General features: G+C 38.1%; 1 protein-coding gene across 3 annotated transcripts in view; it reads right to left on the bottom strand.

Annotated features, from left to right (window-relative positions):
* PCSK5 (proprotein convertase subtilisin/kexin type 5) overlaps window positions 1-18,959 on the bottom strand; it is a 228,665-nt gene that overhangs the window by 83,656 nt on the left and 126,050 nt on the right. For all 3 annotated transcript variants that reach the window (XR_002466431.3, XM_021541528.3, XM_021541527.3), the window contains exon 10: window positions 14,568-14,671. Coding sequence is in view for 2 of the 3 variants with exons in the window: in XM_021541528.3 (XP_021397203.2) it covers window positions 14,568-14,671 (104 nt within the window). In the remaining variant the exon portion in view is untranslated. The remainder of the gene's footprint in view (window positions 1-14,567; window positions 14,672-18,959) is intronic.

The following is an 18,959-nucleotide window of genomic DNA, read 5'->3' on the forward strand; positions in this document are numbered from 1 at the left end:
ATGTATTCAAGAAACAAATGGATAGGGAAAGAGATGTCCTATTTCTATATGTGTGTGGAGCAGACAAAGACAAGGAGAGCTTAGATGAACATTTTGCATATGAAGAAGATTCCTGTGATGGAAATGTCCTTAGTCTTGGATGTTATCTTGCAAACACTGCATCTGATAATGAGTGCATATTTATCTGTGAAGACATAAGCCTGTTCTTACACTAAAATTTTATTTAGTAATTCTTCTGTCTGCTTGGAAGACAAACGGGAGGAACAAGAGTATTAACTCACACAGTGTGTAACTGCAAACAGTTACTATGTATAGTACATTCAAAAAGCAAGGGATTAAATTTTCATGAATGGAAATTTTTTTCAGCTAACCCATGGAAAATGCATTTTTAATTTCTGACAGTTAGCAACTTATATTGAATTAGAGCTCAAGCTGTCTGGTTTTAAAATGCTGTATGTTCAACCCACCTTCTGAGCTCAAAGAGCCAAAATTCTCCTCATCTCACCTTTTCTTGACAAGAAATAAGGGCAGGAAAAGCATATAACACTGCCACCACCAGTCAGTGACCTTCAGATGGGAACTTATGTGACTTTTAAGCTATTTACCAGCAGAATGTTTTTCCCTAGTATGCACATTAAAAATGCAAATAAAATCTATGGAGTGAGCTTTCTATCCTTCCTAACCTAACAATTACTTAGAAGACAGAATTTAGGAAGAATTTTCATCCGGGAGAAAAAACTACCACTCAAGGTTTTGTGGTTGTGTTATTTGTCCATGGCTCAATGTTTAAAATCTCTTGCATGAGAGCAGCAGTATAGTGATAAGTTCTGCACCTGATGGTTTTTTTTTCAGTTGAAACATAAATACTTTTTTTTCCTTGAAAGGCCTTCCCAATGAAATAAAAACTTCCTGATAGACAGGGTTACTCTTAACTCCTCCCATGAGGACTGACATCTGGCTGTCCAAAACATTTCCAATTCAAAGTCCTCGATCCAGTGGGTTGGTTAGCAGCTGAAGGTACCAGTAGAGGCCCATAATTTTCAAAGACCAAATGACAGCAATTAAGGAGAGAATCACAATTAAACAAAGTAGTTGTGTCTTAGAGAAGAAAACAGATTTTTCTCTCTACTACCTTCAAATTGTGCTTCTTCATATGTGTACATCCTTGTATTCCTGTGAGCCATATGCCAAGATTCCTGTCCCAAAGGTTAACAACAACCTGGTGGTCTACATAGAACTATAAACGCCTTCTAGCAAATGCCTGAAACTGATTTGTATGCAAAAGATACTGAGTTGACATTGCTAACCCAGATTAATCAAAAGCACTATCTGAAAGGTTATGATGACTGCAGAGTGAGATAAGCTACCTGCAAGTGTAAAATGCCGCCAGACTTTACACCTACCTACCTATGTCCTGTACATTATTACTATTGTGAATTGCTACTGGGCTCAGCTATTGCTAGCAATCATTACCTGTCAGAAGGAGTTTTGGGCTGTTTTTATCTTTACAAAGATATTTGTCCTCACAACTGAAACACAAACACGAGGCTGATACAATGTAAACTGGCAGCTGAGGAATAGACTGTTGCTTTTACTAAGCTGAAGGGTTGAAAATGTGATCTTCTTGTGTAACCAAGGTGTCCATTGGTAAAGCTGTCCTGAATTCTCTCTCCAGTCAGGCAGCAGTACTAATTGATCATTTTTATTTCTGCAAAATCATGTTTCAGAGAAAAACTTGCTTCTCACTACACAAAGTAAATACTAAGTTTTAGCTGATATCTTTAATCTTTCAAGTTTTCATCTTAAAGATGAAACATTTCTCAAGGCTATAATCCATTTATTTACCCCTGCTGCAACTCCTCATTAGTGCACCACGAAAACAAGGTCTTCGGAGCTGCTGGAAAGACTTCCCTGGATTTTTCACTATCTCCTTGCTTTTGCCTGAAATTGCTGTTGAAAATTCAGTAACTTTCTCATTTACATAAAAAGCTACCCTTAAATCTGAATTTAGGATGTATCTCCCATTTGACTTGACTATGAGAAATATTAATAGCTGGTTTTGATAAATCATAACAGAGAATCATGCAGACTTCAGATAAACTTGGCCCAGATACTAAAAATACATTTCCAGTGTAGCTAAACTTGATTTGCTAGGTTGCAGTTTCGTTGCCTGTCATCAAGATGTCTCATCAGTAACTTAAACACTAAGCCTTCCTTGCTATTTTACTCATGTGACAAAAGGCTTGCATAAAATTTTCTCCCTACTATATTTCTGGCCTTTTATATATCATATCCTATGTAATGTGAAAGCAGTATTTGAAATATAAACATTTTGTGTACACATATCAAATGCTAAATCAGGAGAGAAACAGTAATAATTTCAGTGTGACAAATAAGGAATATGCAGTTTCCTCAACTAATCTGTTTGATTTGTGAACTATAATGATCTATCCATTTATGCTACTACAGGATCTTCATCTAAAATGAGATTCACAGAAGAGGAGTCTAAAATGTTCATGGTTTCTTAAAATGTACTATGGTTTCTTAAATATTGCTTTGCAGAACTAGAATATGTGAGCCTCTTGAATTACTCTCACCCATAAATGCTTTCAACTGATCTACACCAATCTTTTACATTTGCATTTTAATTGCAAATAGAATGAACTAATTCTATAATGCTCTAACAATTCCATATTGCTTTTCTGTAATTTGCTTGGAATATTAAAATGTTTCAACAAGGAAAAACAACTGTCTAACAATAATTAAAGGGACAAAAAAGGGGAAAAATGTCATGATGATATGGCTTGTTTTGTTTTGTCATGTTCTCTCTAACACTGGTCTTGAATAATAATTCATCTTGCTTCAGCCATTTTCCTATTTTGTGTCAACTTGTCACCAGTAACCTCTAATAACTGAGTGTGATTTCTGAAATACATAACTGCTTTACAAGCCAGTAACACAACTGCACAAGAACATGGGCTTTCATTCTTACTTTTGAAACCAACTCCCTCATGGTTTTCAAATTAAGCACATTATTTGTATTTTTATATTTTACACAGAACAATACCTCAATTTCTGTACCTAAAACCAAATGCAACAGCAAACTAAGTATTTCCTCCTCAAAGAATTCCCTGAAATTCAGGAATTTTTAAAGACTCAGTATGGATGGGGGAAGATTGAATTCTCAGACCTATCACCATACTAGAGAAGGTTGTGAAAAACATAAAGTTGCCTAATAGATTTGTTTAAAAAGTGGCAGCTACAAAGATGCACAATAAGAATCTGAAGGGCCTCTCTCTATCACAGGATCATAGAAGCACAGAATGATTTGGGTTGCAAGGGATGTTTAAAGGTCATGTCTCCACTATGAGCAGCGACACCTTCCACTACACCAGGCTGCTGAAAGCTCTGTCCGGTCTGGTCTTGAGAAACTTTCAGGGATAAAGCATCCTCAGTGTCTCTGGGCAACCTGTTCCAGTGCCTCACCATTCAAATCATAGAATCACAGAATCGTAGAATATTAAGGGGTTGGAAAGGACCTTAAAGATCAACTAGCCTCAACGCTCTCTACTATGGGCAAGGACATCTACCCCTCAAGTTGCTCAAGGCATTATCCAACCTGGCTTTGAACACTGACACAGTTGGGCATCCACAACCTCCCTGGGCAACCTGTTCCAGTGTCTCACCACCCTCTCAGCAAAGACTTTTTTCCTAAAATCTAATCTATATTTCCCCTCTTTCAACTTGCTTCCATTATGCCTTGTCCTATCACTACAGATCCTGACAAAGAGTCCCCCTCCAGCTTCCCTGTAGGCCCCCTTCAGATGCTGCAAGGTTGCTATGAGGTTTCCACACAACCTTCCTTTCTCCAGGCTGAACAGCCTCAACCTTCTCAGCCTGTCTTCGCAAAGATGCTCCAGTCATATCCAGTTATTAGCCCTCCTCTGGACTTGCTCCAACAGTTCCATGTCCCTCTTATCTTGTGGACTGTACACAGCACTCCAGGCAGGATCTCACCAGAGCAGAGGGCAAAATCACCTCCTTCGACCTGCTGACCACACTCCTTTAAATGCAGCCAAGGATTGGATTGGCTTTCTGGGATGCAAGTCCACACTGCTGGTCTGTGTTGAGTTTTTCATCACCAATTACTCTCAAATCCATCTCCACAGGGCTGCTCTCAATCACTTCTCTGCCCAGCCTGTGGGTGTGTCTTGCATTTCCACAATTCAGGTGTAAAGACCGTGCACTTTGTGTAGTTGAACTCCATGAGGTTCACAAAACTCAAGCGCTTCAAGGTCCCTCTGGACGGCATCCCTTCTCTCCAGTGCGTTGACTGTACCACACTGCTTCATGCTGTCAGCAAATTTAATGAGGGTGCATTTGATTGCACTGTCCATGTCACCAACAAAGATGTTGAACAGTAACTGCCACAGTGCTGACCATGGAGTGACACTGCTTGTCAGTGGTTTCCATGTGGACAGTGGACACGATTCTGCATGTGTGGTGATTTTAAACTAGTTTTTCACCTAAGTGGTTCATCCATCAAATCCATGTCTCTTCAATTTGAAGAGGAGGACGTTCAGTGGTACAATGTCAAACACTTTGCACAAGTCCAGGTATATGATGTCAGTTGCTCTGCTCTGCCCCTGTCCATCAGTCCCGTAGGCCTGTCACAGAAGGCCACCAAATCTGTCAGGCATTATTTCCCCCTTGTAAAGACATGTTGACTGTTACCAAGCACCATGTATAAAAATGTCCATCATTGTGTCCAGTCTAAATCTATCTTTGTTCAATTTAAAAGTATTGCCCCATGTCTTGTCACAAAAGACCTTAATAAAAAATTTCTTTCTGTCTTTCTTCTAAGAGCCCTTTATATATTGAAAGGCCACTATAAGGTCTCACAAGAGCCTTGTCCTCAGGCTGAACAACCCCACCCCTCATTGCCTTTCTTCAAAGCAGAGGTGCTTCAGGCCTTTGAACATTTTCATAATCAGGAAGGTGCTAATAGAATACTTCAAAAATTGTTTTTATTGAGATTCCAGTTATGTCTGTTTCTGCTTTTTTGTGTTATTACAAATAATTTCTTCAGTAATATATTAAGCATGGCTTTACCTGCTATAAACAAAAAAAAGAAAAGGCTTCTGGATTTTATATTTTTCTTCCTGCCAAAAAGCTCCTATTAATTGATAAAACAAAAATACAGACTGCCCAGAAAAACTAGCGGGATAGCTCCAGTAACCAGTCTACCTTTTTGAGTAGCTCGTATGTAACTCTGACACTTCTATGAAGTTGTGCAGTCGTTAAAAAAATAGGCTTAGAACACATCATCTTAAAACACTGAGAAATTAAATCCAAGATTCTATTTTCCTTCACATCCTTGCATATTTTATCTATTTAGGGAGACATTGGTTGACATAAGGCACTAGAAGCAAAGTACACTTTTGGGCTGTCAGAGTCACTAGTCTACTAGTATGACAGCACGTTATCACCCAAATAGTTCCCATCTCTCATGAGCATTACCGGCTTCCAGGCAGAGGTCCTTAGTCTTGGAATTCAGCTGGTCTGTGATCAGGAGTGAGCATCCATGACTACCAAGCACAGCCATAACAAATTCTCCCATGCCAAGAGCTCCTGATTTACTTCTTAGAGCTTGTTTAGAAATGAGTTAACCAAGTTAATGAAGTCTTCAGAACACATGGTGTTCACACATAGACTGTACCCTGCATATGGGGATATCTTACCCAGAGTCAGAGAAAACACCAGTAAGCTTTGCTGAAAACCTCAGCAGAGTGACCAGGAAGACTGGCTTACTTCTCTGCCTCTGAAGCATCAGAGTTATGATGGAAACAGAAAACCTGACTGGTGATTGCTATGAAAGTTCTGTAGCAGGATCCTATGGCTTCTCTGCAGCAGCATGTGGCTGTAAATCATAAAGCCTTTACTGAAGACATTGATTCACTTGAAATAAAACAGCTTATGTGAATGGAATAAATCTGAAGATTACCCAAGTTTAGAAGGGTGAAAAAAATGTTTGCTGAAATAAAGCTGGCTAAGGAGCATCTACAGTAATATAAGCTATAGTTTTTTAACAGTAGTCATATTTTGAACTGAATTAAAATATTTTTAGCATGAGGATCCACTGGAAAACATGGTGGTTTGCAACTTTTTCTAAAGCAAAAATGTATTTTGTGACTACATTGTGCAACACCTTGGAAAAAAATGTACCTGTCTCCTCTATTAGGAGTAAATTCACCCTAGGAGATATATTTAGGATTCCTTGATATCTCAAAAGTGGACAAATATGATGTTATTCTATCAAACAATAAAAACACATTTTGGTGAGAGTGTCTGTGCTAGTCTTCATCTCAGAACAGGTGATAACAGGTGAGTCAAAGGCACTGTAACTGGAAATCCTGACAGATTGTGAGCAGGAGACACAAAGACAACATTTCTGTCCTATCAGGTGTATCAGACACATGGCATCTCTTGCTCTGTCCCACACTGAGGCTCTGTGTGTCCTGAAGTATTGCAACTCCAGCAGGATATTTACACCAAAACTAAATTCCTGACTGAGCATACTGCTGCTGCAGATTTTGTCAGAAAAAGGATATATAAACATGCAGTAAATCACAGAAAAAGTGTGTGGCAAATTGTTTAATTATTATGATTATGATGCTGAACAGAATAACTAGAGAAATTATTAATCAACTAAGCCAACTTCACATTATCCCTGTGGAGCTATCCCTGTAGATGCTGATCAGTAACCTGAAGCAAAAGGAAATTAAAAAGTAAGCCAAGTCAATAGAAATAGCTGGCCATTAATGTCAGTATGGTAGGTGAGGTTCTGCATCCCCTGGCTTAAAGCAAATCCTCAAAAGCTGATTTTTCTGGAGGGAAAATGGATACTATTATAAATAACTGCAGGCATCTAACTGAGCTGAGTTGCCCTATGTAGACCCTTATCTTTCCCTATTATTACATGAAATTCTACATCCTGACAGGATACATTAAGTGCTTAAAATGCTACATTGTAGATAGTGTGATCTGCTTCCTAACTGGCCTGAATCCTAGTTCCATTAAAGTGGACACACTCTGATCATAAAACTACCATCAGTTTTGTAACTACTGCAAGGTATTATAGCAATGCAACAGCAGTGAAGAAGAACTTTGATGCTCATAAATGCAAGTGCTTGTTGTTTTTTTAAAAAAGACAGACCTACCCCATCCAAAAGACTATTACTATGAAGGGATACAAGCATGGTAGATATTTGCCTAGAAGATTCTCACAACTGTACCACATTGAGAATTAATATATAAAGAGGTCATACAAACACATGTAACTTCCAAGGACTTTTTTTTTTAAATTCAGTGTTCAGTGTCTGCAATTAAAGCCTTTTGCTTTGGAGAACTGTATCAGTTTATCAGGAATTTTTAAATTCATTGATCCTGGTTCTTCTTTCTTAATACTGCAAAACAGAAATTTATATTTCCCAGTAAGTGGCAGACTCTTATGGTTGTGAGTCCACAGGGGAAGAGTTTCAAACCTCCGCTTCCTCCCTGCGCCCCAATTCTTTACAGTGTTTTCATCAGTGTCTGAGTTGGGCTTGTTAAAAGGAAAAAATGTCAAAGGTTATCAATCTCATGGTGTGCATCCTGTTAGAGCTGTCAGTCCACTTGGCAATGTTTGGAATACTAGAGGACTGCAGATCTAGCAATTGAATATACTGTTATATCTACGACAAACAGACAGGAAGTTGTCTCAGTTGTTGAGCTGAGGCACTAATTTAAATTCTTTGTCTGCTATCCTGATCATAGTTTAGTGACAATTCTTAGTGTGATTATAGTAGAACATCAAAGCCTAATTTTGCCTTTCACCTGCTGTTACTACTGCTTTAAAGTCATTCAGTGTATATTCTAGAACATGTGTAAGTTTGATTTACAATATATGACCTCAGGACAAAATCATGATGCATGTCCATCCATTTTCCTTTATGCATTCCAGAACAGGCTTGAAGCTTATGCTTAAACTCTGTTTTTACATTTTTACAGCTTCATTCCTTGCTTTTCAGAGGGAACAGAAAACAGAGTGTTGCAGATCCAAAAAGTAAATGAGAAGCTTTGATGCTAATAGAAAGCTAATGCCTACATATGTGAGGACAACATCTCTCTCAGACTTTATATCCACCAATCTGTTAAGGACAATCACGTATGTAGAGTTAGATTGCCTTTTCCAAGAACATGTTTGCTGTCAGCTGCCTAGTTAGAATCACAGAATCATTTGCTCTGGAAAAAATCCTTATGATCAAGTCCAACCACCAACCATACACTAACAAGTCAATTACTAAACCATGTCCTCAAATGCCAGACTTATACATCTTTTAAACACTTCCTGGGGTGGTAATTCCACCACTTGCCTGGGCAGTCTGTTCTAATGCTTGACAACCCTTTCATAGAAGAAATTTTACCTAATATCCAATCTAAACTTCCCTGTCACAATTCTTCTTGTTCTTGGCTTGTGAGAAGAGACCAACTCTCACCTTGCTACAACCTCCTTTCAGGCAGAGACAGATAAGGTTGTTTAGCCTCCTTTTCTCCAGGCTAATCAATTCCAGCTCCCTCAACAGCTCCTCATCAGACTCAACAGCTCTGATGCCCTTTTCTGGACATGCTCCAACCCTCAATGTCTTGTTGTGAGGCCTCCAAGATGTAACACAGGACTTGACATGCAGCCTCACCACTGCCAAATACAGGGGAATAGTCACTACCTCAGTCCTGCTGGCCACACTATTCCTGATCCAAACCAGGATGCCACTGGCCTTCCTGGTCACCTGGGCAACTACTGGCTCATGTTCCAAATCTGCTAAAGCTGATCAGCACCTCAGTTTCTTTTATATCAGGCAGCTTCCTAGCCACTGTTCTCCTAGCCTGAAGTGCTGCACAAGGTTGTTGTGACCAAAGTGTACCAGAATGCCATCTTGTTGCATTTCACTAATTGGCCCATTAATCCAGCCTGAGCAGATCCCTCTGCAGAGCCTTCCTTCCTCTCCAGCTGATCAGCATTCCCATCCAACTTGATGCCATCTGCAAACTGAATGAAGGTGCACTTGATCCCATTGTCCAGGTTATTGATAAAGATATTAAACAGAACTGGTCCCAGTACTCAGTCCTAGGGAATACCAGTAATTATAGCTAAATTTAACTCTGTGGGCTTGGCCATCCAGTCATTTTTTTCATCCAGTGAACTGTGCATCCATCTGAACCCTGAGCAGCCAGTTTCTCCAGGAGAATGCTGTGGGAAACAGTGTCAAAGGTTGTTCTGTACATGCCACATTATGACACTCAGGATGAACTGGTCCACAAGCTTCCCTGCACAGAGGTAAGACTCACAGGTCTGTAGACCCCAGATCCTTCTTCTAGACCCTTCAACGGGACCTCTCTGGTTAACCAGGACTGCTGGTAAATGACTGACAGAGGTGAGCTCTTGCACCAGCTCCCCACTATATTTGTATGGATCCTATATAGAACTGATCACATACAGTTGTATATATCTAAGTGGTGTGGCAGGTCACTGTTCATTTCCCCTTGGATTATGGGGGTTTAATTATTTTTCCCATTCCCATCTTCCAGTTCAGGTACCCAGAGAAAAATGGGTCTTATTATTGGAGAGCTATTAAAAGGTAAAAAGGTGTTAACTACCTCATCCGTTTCCTCATCTGTAGATATTCTCAGTTCAATCAGAGAAAGGAGAGAATTCTCCCAGGCCTAGCCTGGGAAACTTAAGAGAAAGAATGAAAACAATTATTATCTCTCTGTTCATGTTGCTTATAGATATGTTTTTCCAGAGAGTGTTGTACATAGTTCACTAATACTGTGAAAGGTTTTTACTTTGAGACCAATCATACTTCATCTTAGCAAGTCAGACTATAAAAAGGTATGCTACTTTCAATAAACTCTCTTTTTTGCCTTCTGTGATTTGAAGTAATTTTGTTCTGGTCCTGACTTAACAACGCCATTCATCCTTTTTAATGTCTTTCCCCCTGCAACCAATAAAGGATGGAGACTACCCGTAACCCTCCCTTTGTTTGTAGGAACAATGTATTACACATTGTATTTATAGAAATTGTATTTGCACAATACAATGCATTTATAGAAACATTTTATAATTGCCTTTACTGCAGGAGCCAAATTGTGGTCTAGTTGGGCTTTGGCTCTTCCAGTTTTCTCACTGCATAAACTCATGACATCCTTGTACTTCTCTTGAGTATGCTTCCAGTAGTCTCCCTAAGATGATAAACTCTTTTTTTTTCTCCTGAGTTCCAGCCAAATCCACCTGTTCAGCCAGGTTGGTCATCCTTTAATATTTCAAGCAGAAAAAAACACTACTCTAGCTTGCACAGGATATGGCACTCCTCTCTCCTACACAGACCAATGCCCCTTCATCTGTTTGGTGTCTTATTGACAACTGCTGGCAGATTACAATAGCTAAACTCAAACCTTCAGTTTCACTTGCTCCATCCACTGTGTGTATGAGCATTAGGAGTGAATAGGAGTTGATACTGGCTGCCAGTACCATGTGAAAATACCAGGAAGTATCTGTAAGACTGGAAGGTCTTTTTATAGAGGAACAACTTTGATAGTTTGACATAACCATTTATGAGTTATGAGCTTGCTGTTTTCCAAAGGTCTTATGCCAGCTTCTGATAATGTCTTAAAAATAATTTAAAATTTATTTACATTTCAAAGTTATTGAAAACATGTAGTATGGTGTTTATGAATAGTTTATTTGTCTTCTCTGAAATGCACACGTTGTAAAGATATTCTTGCTAATTTCTGAATTCCTGCCGGGCTACTGGTTACCACAAGGTAAGTAAGTCTGTCCAGTCTAGGTCTCCTAAATAGGAGCCTAGATAGACTCATCTCTTTCTCACTCCCAGATTAATGCTCTCCTCACAACTAATATAATCACTAGTTTCATTAAATATTAAGCAATTATATTAAAAGGCTCAAAAATATTAAGTGACTAATCCTTTTCACTGGTCACTCTTCAGCAGAAGCAGTGGATACCTTGGCTAACCTAAAGGGATGTGCCATAACTCTATTTTTACTCCTTGGAAATTGAGGTAATTTGGTTTCTCTAGGAAGAGTATCTCCTCTAGGCTGAGGAATGGCCCAAAACTAAAAAACTGTGTAGAATTTTGATTTCATTTTATCTTATATTTTGGTACCATTTTACTTCAGTGTACTGAAGTGCTATTGTCTGTGCTTTAGAGCCAGGAAGAGTAAAGTAAGTTCTCTAAAAATTTCCCTGCAAATCAGTAGTAGTCCCTATGAGTGGTCTGTTTCTCCAGAGACAGAATTTCACAGTATGTAGAGTTTCACTTACAAATAACTGTTTATATGATTTGATCATTGTTCTTGAAACTGCAATGTTTCATTCTCTATCTTTCAACTCGGAGACAAGTCAGCATTAATGCAATTTGCTTTTTATGAATGTACATGCATGCTCTGTTGTTGACTAAACAGCTGACAGAACAAGGATTTGCATCCAATCTGCCATAGCAGAAACAGATCAACAGTCTTGATATCTTCACAAAAACAGATGATCTCAAGTATTTTTCCATAAAATCAGCTAATTAACTGCTTTAATTATTAAAAATCCCTCCATTGACAAATTATATGTACAACCAGAGAACAGCCTGAGTATTCAAGTATTTCTTTTTAGACTACAAAATAACAAGTTCCTGAGAAAAGATGCATGCTGTCTTACATGAACACAATAAAAAAAACCCTACCAAGTAAAAATTCTTGCTCATTCCTGAGTTAATTCTATTGACATGAATTTAATGAGCACTGTTTACTTGCCAGAAAATTAAACAAATAACAAGCACTGCTTTAGCAAATCACTAGCTGGCTTAAGTGTTTTTTCATTAATTAATCCTTCTTTGTATAAACAGGAGCCTAGATAGACTCATCTCTTTTTCATTAAAAAAAGAAGTTAAAAAAAAAGGAAGCAAAAAAAAAGGAGTAAAAAAAGGAGATCTTGAAACCAGTAATGACATCTGTAAGCTCTTTCTGTGTGTTCCGCAATGGCAAAACACTGCCGGGGACTATGGCAAGGGAGAGGGTTGCCATGCAGACCAGCAAAACAGCCCTCTGAAATGGCATGCTGACCCACTTTCAACTACCAGCTCTTGCTGACCCTTTGTTGAGTGAAAGGTTTTTTTAGGTTTTTGCTGTTTTTCACCCTTTCAGTTCTTATTTCTAAAGTGGCAGACCTCTTTGTATCTTTATTCTTGTTTTCCTCTTTCTCCACTGGTGTGCACTGAAGAAAGGTAGATTGTTTCTTTTGACTGTCTGCTTTAGGTAATTAAAAAAAATCTTCCACCCCCTCTTAAGAAAATGCTGTGGAAGAACCAGGGATCTTGTTATCAACAAGATTATGACACAATTTGTTAAGGAACTCAGTCTGATCAGAGTAGTTCATCTATGAAAATCCATACTTTAATTGTTACTCTTGGCGATAGTGAAGGGTAAATGGTGTAATATTATACTAAATATTGCCACGTGCAATAAAAAACCTCTTTCAGTCTTGCCAGCAGTGGTGTGCAAATCCCCTTTTGAATTCAGGTTTGGATGTTGTGATTTAAATTAAATCTTTTGCTTCACCTTCTTCCAAAACCAACAGGAGTTTAAAGAGAGATGTATTTTTATTGGAACCATGTGTTCAGCCTAAGTTGCCAAAATAATTTAGCTAAAGCTAATGCTTTTATTTGGGTTATGGTTGATTCCTGAGTTGTGCAGAGGTCAATCATTTAGCCCGTCTTCCTCTTTTTCAATTTCACCCTAGAGTCTACAGCAGAGTTCAGCCAGTTCAAGTTGTTTTTCCTGAATCCAATTTATCAAGTTGAGCTTATCTTTGTGACTTTCCATGAATGGAGAAAAAACCTTTTTTCATCCCTTTTCCTTACTATATATATGTTACAATACATAGAAAAATGGTTCCAAGGATTCCAAATAAGCAGTGGTTCAACAGTGATTCAACAGTGCAAATCCTGCTGCCAATGCTGCTGCTGGTGTGACCTTAGTGTGACCTGTCTTTTGATAATGAGTGACAGCTGCTGTGAAATGATTCACAGGGTGTTTGTCTCACTTAGGCAACAAGTGAAAAAGCATAAAAAATATAGATTTTTGGAAGTAAGATATGAAAAAAATAACTCTGCTTTATGTTACTTGAAAAGTGTTTGACCTTCATATAGCTTCAATAAACTGATGAGCCACCATCTCCTGATAAAACTTTTTAAATCCTGGGAGATGTATCACAGTAACGAATACTGTAATGTTATTGCAATTAAGAAAGTACTTTTATGTTTTGTATGGGGGCATGCACTTGTACATGGGATAAAACTAGGCCCTTGAACCTTGAACTAGGCACTTTCACATGATTAGAAGGTCCTGGTAAAATATCTGTTTCTGAACACATTCTCTGTAGTTAGAGACTCATTTGGATCCAAAAATAAAAAGACTTTTTTTGTTGTTTGGTTTCTATGCCATTGCAGCAAAAATGTTATAGGTCAGAATTACCTATTAAAAATACTCTAGGGTAACAATGCCTTGATCCAAAATAGATTAAATATAGGCTTCAGTTTTAAAGTGAAATCAGGGCAAAGATTTGGTAATTCTTGTATATTACATTTTTCTGTCAGGAGATCCTGGCACAAACAGATCAACTCTCATAAGAGTCATGCCAGTATTAGGTGGAATTGTTATGAAAAGAGAATAAAAAATAAGCCATTCCAGGGTTTGTTTAGGATGCACTACAAACTGAAAGCAGTAAGAATGTAGTGAATGGGAATCAGAAGACAAACTGTGCTGAAATAAAATGTACAGATTCAAGGTTCCATTTCAACCCAACCTGAAAATATACGTCCTATTTAATGGCACAAGTGTTTACCTCTGCTTGCATTACAAAAGTGAAAAAAATGTTTTTAGGATGTAGCTTTCATCAAATTTTCAAGATGGTACAAAATTTTAGAAGTATACCCGACAGGTCACCGAAAAACTATTACATGTCCCCAGAAAAGTCATGAGAGCTCAAAATTCAATTTTATCAAAAATCAGACAGAATACTTACATATAAATAATGCAGGATTTAGATTTATTTATGCAAATGAAATTTGAAAATACTGTTTCATCATTTTAAATTGAAACTGTCAATAATTCTGATTGACAACATGGCTGGAATCCAGAATTGCTACGTCTTCAACGATATACTACTTTAGAATACTAGATATAAAAAGAAAAATTAAACACCACTAATTTGCTTAATTTTCTGGCAGCAGTGTATATGATATGGAACTGAAAGGGACTAAGAAGATTGGGCCAATGCATTTTGTAGCTGACAGTTTTGTTCATTAGTCATTTTAAAAGGTTTTCCTTGTATAAGAGAAGATAGGCGCCTTCAGAGCAAGGCTGAAAGGTCTTCTAACTATGCATAGCATAGTGTAAAACAAAATTATCAAGTAACAGGTTGCTTGTGATAGCAAAGAAGAAAGAAAGAAAGCTCTCACCCTTATAACCAGCCGCATTGGTTTTCCAGTCATTAGCATTCAGATGTCCTGCACGTGAAGTCCTGACAATAATGTGCTGTACGTCTCTCCAGGTCAGAAATGGACTATGAAACAGGGAGAAGACAAAGTCACAGATCAGACATTTTACCAGGATGTAGGGATACAAGGTCATGTAAGCTGAAAAGTATTCAAAGCAAAACAACTTTCTATTTATTTTCTCTACTTTCCTTTGCTCCATTCAAAATAGCAGAAAAACAACATTAAATTATTTATACGATTGGGAGGTTTGCCATAAGCAGACTATTACAATATATAATATTCTGTTATATGAAACTTAAGGGAAGATGAATGAGTACATTTCACACAGACACAATTTTTATGACCATCAACAACTGTTGCAAAGGAGAAGAAATCAAAATTTTGGTTTGCTGAAAAGCTCTAAAAAATCTAAATCTAAAAATCTCACTAACTGCTAGCTCAAACTGGAAATTCCTCTAGGCTTTCAGTTCCTATTGAAGCTACTCCATGTGCTTCTGTTGTTATTAATTTGTCTACTACCCTGGTCTTGGAATTCACTGAGAGTCTGTGTGCATTTTGCAAGAATTCCAAGCAGCTGGATGGTTGGTGAGTTACAAAGCAAGGACCTGATTACACAGATAAGTACTCCTTTAAGGGATTCCTAATAACCTGTCCACCCGGAAGGTGAAAGAAGATACTGTTTCTATCCTCCATTACTACACAATTATCTTCTAGGACTAGGTCAAATCTTCAGGGATTGCAGTTTTCCTGTTCCCTCTATATCTGCAATAGGGAGAATTTATTTTCTTAGAAGATGATCTAAAGGTGCCATAATTCGGCTATCTCTTCTTTCTCCTTCCAGTTTTTCAGTTTTTCTATTACCTGCAAGAAGATGAAGAGTATTCTCTTTAAACATGCAGTGTAGTAGAGGGAATGATAAACTGAGCCACTAAACTACTAAGAGGAAAAAAGTATTGTGAGGCATAACACCAGGCACTAAGTAGCATTCTCAGAGCATCATTATCCGTCCCTACTGCACATACTGCCACAATTCCCCTCAGCTGAAAACATACCAGAGTGAAGTTTATAAGACCCACAACTGGCTGTCTACACTGCCCAGGACTATGGAGTCATTGAAAACCAGGGAAACCTTGGTTCTTAAACCAGATTCTTAACATATTTGACCATTCTGTTGTATTTAACGAGAACAGATGCCTTCTCTCCCTGAGCATTTTTTAAAAACAGTACTATGCCTATAGGTACTTTTTTTTTCTTATGGTGCAGTTAGGCTGCTAGATTAGAATGACGGTAATTGTTTATACTGTTGGGCTGGTAAAAATTACTGAAATAAAGATTTAAAATGTCATGGCAAAAGTAAGGCACATTAAGGGTTTGTAGGACAGGATATGCTTTCACATGTCCTGTACAACATAATTTTAACCAACCTCTAGTTCTGCTTTACAACATTCAGTTTACATTCATGCCACATCTCCAGAGTTTCGGCAATGCATCCTGATCTCATGAGGTAGTACTGAAAGGCTTTGGCATAGAATCTACAGCCACAGAATCACATACTGGTTTGGGCTAGAAGGGACCTTTAAAGGTCATTTAGCCCAAGTACCCAGCAATCAGCAGGGATGTGTTCAACTAGCCCAGGTTGCTCAGAACCCTGTCTGAACTGACCTTGAATGTTTCCAGGCATGGGGCATCTACCACCTCTCTGGCAACGTGTTTCAAAATTTCACCACCCTTATTGTAAAGGGAATTTTAAAAAATCCTTCTTTTGCATTATCTTTATATTGGTTTTTAGGATAATATCCAGACACGTTGTGATAGGGCATGATGTATTCCTTTAGATGAGCAGTGGAGTAGGCAGCTATACATAAACCAGCAACAATGTTCTGGTGTACCTATGTCAAATCTGCAGTGCACACAGAGATAAAAAAACGTAAGTGCCAAAAATCTAACAAACAATGGCCTGATATGCAGGCTGATAATGATGAAACTGGGAGGAGAAAACCCCAGAGAGAAAGGCATCTGAATTACATCTTTTATTGTGTCATCTCCAAAGGAACAATAAAATGAGACTGTCCAAAAGACAATACTCACTGTCTGCTTAATAACAGAATGGAAGGAAAAGCAACAAAACCTTAGGTTAATTGCTACTCTCAGTATCAGCTTGACTGTGAAGATGGAGAAAGCTTACAGTGTCTCAGGTTAATAAAAGAAGCTGTGGTTAGCATGGTACACAGGCTATTGATTTGATCTCTCTTCCACTTTTCAATGGACTGACTACAGGGACACTGCAATTCAGTGAAACTGCTCCTCTTCTACCTTCCTCCTTACACTCCCACAAGGCAATGACAGGAAAAAGCAGTTGGGATCCCTGCTCTCAAGGTGAACAGCCAGAAGCACTTCAAGAGTAACTTCAGAGGACAGAGAATAACCTCTAAATGCTGATGCTGTAAAACACTTGGGGAGCCAAGAAACTACAGGGGATAGAGCTTAAAAAATCTCAACTCAGAAAATGCCAACTGAGATTTCTGGAAAGCTTATACAAATTAAAGGCATTGTCTTGGCACCAGAACAACAGCTATCCACTAGTTTTATTTTAGATGTTGCTCCAAAGCACAGACACAGAAAAACTCAATGAGGAAGTTAAAAATCATCACAATCAAACATTACTTGTTTTTAACCTTGTTTGAGTTTAAGAAATGTCTGAATAGAATTTTCTTAAAGCCTTTTAAATGAAAGTTAAATGGAAAATTTCAGCCTGAATGGTTATTCTTTGGCAAATTTATATGTAACTGAAAACAAGAACCGAAGTACATCCAAGTCAATGTCAATATAATAACTGAAATTCTGTAAGTGGCATAGGTGGTTAAACTTTAAGAGAAATACAGGTTCTAAAGTAAGCATTTATTAATGGTTATGTTTTTTAAATACTTCAATATTAAAAGTAAACTACTCAAAAATTGTGAAGATTCAGAAGATTTTTAACTCACACACTCTAGCATTGCCTTCTGTAACAGGTAGTCAATCAATGGAGCAAAGACCTAGCTAAAGCACTTAAATGATAACCTCTCTTCCTGCAGTCAAATTCTAGCTATAGAGGACACTTGATAGTACTTCCTCAATTTGCCTCAGCTGTCTCATCACTTTTAACCTCTGACTATATTTATGACAAAGCCCTCATAACCTTGATAAGACAGAAATATGTTCTTTGTATCCAAAGCTGTACCCTGACAGACAGTGCACTGCTTTTCTCCCTTCTGTAAGAAAATCAATCAATCTGGGAAGTATGCAAATATCTGTTCAGTTGACAGAAATCCAAAGTATCTACCTCTGACACTGCTGACCCCTTACAATGTGAACTCCATTTTCCTTTTATCTCAGTGATTATACTTGGTGGTACTGTCTTTTAGAGGAATGTGTTACATTGTCACTTCTCTGTCACTAGTATCCAAATTTACTAAAATTGTTAAGTTCTTCCCAACAATTCCTTGTTCTAGCCTTGATTCATGTAAAAAAAAAAAGACAAATGCAGGAATGGCATTGATCTGCTGGAGCAAGTCCAGAGGAGGGCTAAAGAAATGATAAGAGGGATGAAGAACCTCACCCTTGAGGGAAAGATATTTTCTTTCAAGAGATTACATCTTTGCTGGTAGGGTGGTAACCCACTGGCACAGGGAGCCTAGAGAAGTTGAGGGTGCCACTCCCCTTGGAATTGTTCCAAGGCCTGGCTAAATGAGGCCCTGAGCAACCTGGTCTAGTGAAAAGTGTTGCTGCTGATGGCAGGGGGTTGGAATGAGATGATCCTTAAGGAACCTTCCAAATGAAATAATTCTAAGATTCCATATCACTCAAGTGAAGAGAATCATGGAAGAAAACTGACTATGTCCAAGGCTATACCACTGAGTATAGCACACAGTAGAAAGGCAGCAGACTACTACTTCCATTTCACTTGCTGCCTCTTACTAATGAAACTAGTTTATATACCACATGCTGGAAAATAAGCATTGGCTTACAGACAGGAACACACAGTTCAATTGAGGATGCATAATGCATTATTCTGTCAGCAACATAAGGGTTTTTATTTAAATTTGGCTTCTTCAAAGGAACATGGCACAATGGTCTCCCGAACAAATACAGGGACATTGTCTCTCCTGACTCTGATTTGCTCAAATTTCAAATCCAACCTTTTTATCAGTGAGAAAAGTATCTCTTCTACCAACAGCAGATGGTACTATGCAATGAAATTAGTTTATTTTTAGTAAGAAAATTGCTGTCTCTGTGCACTAAATAGATTACACTTATTTTCTCATTTACAATTAGAAAAATTTGAAATTATGTAATGACATAATGCAACACACC

The sequence above is a fragment of the Lonchura striata genome, chromosome Z (genome assembly GCF_046129695.1).
Source record: "Lonchura striata isolate bLonStr1 chromosome Z, bLonStr1.mat, whole genome shotgun sequence".
In the NCBI taxonomy this organism is placed as follows: Eukaryota; Metazoa; Chordata; class Aves; order Passeriformes; family Estrildidae; genus Lonchura; species Lonchura striata.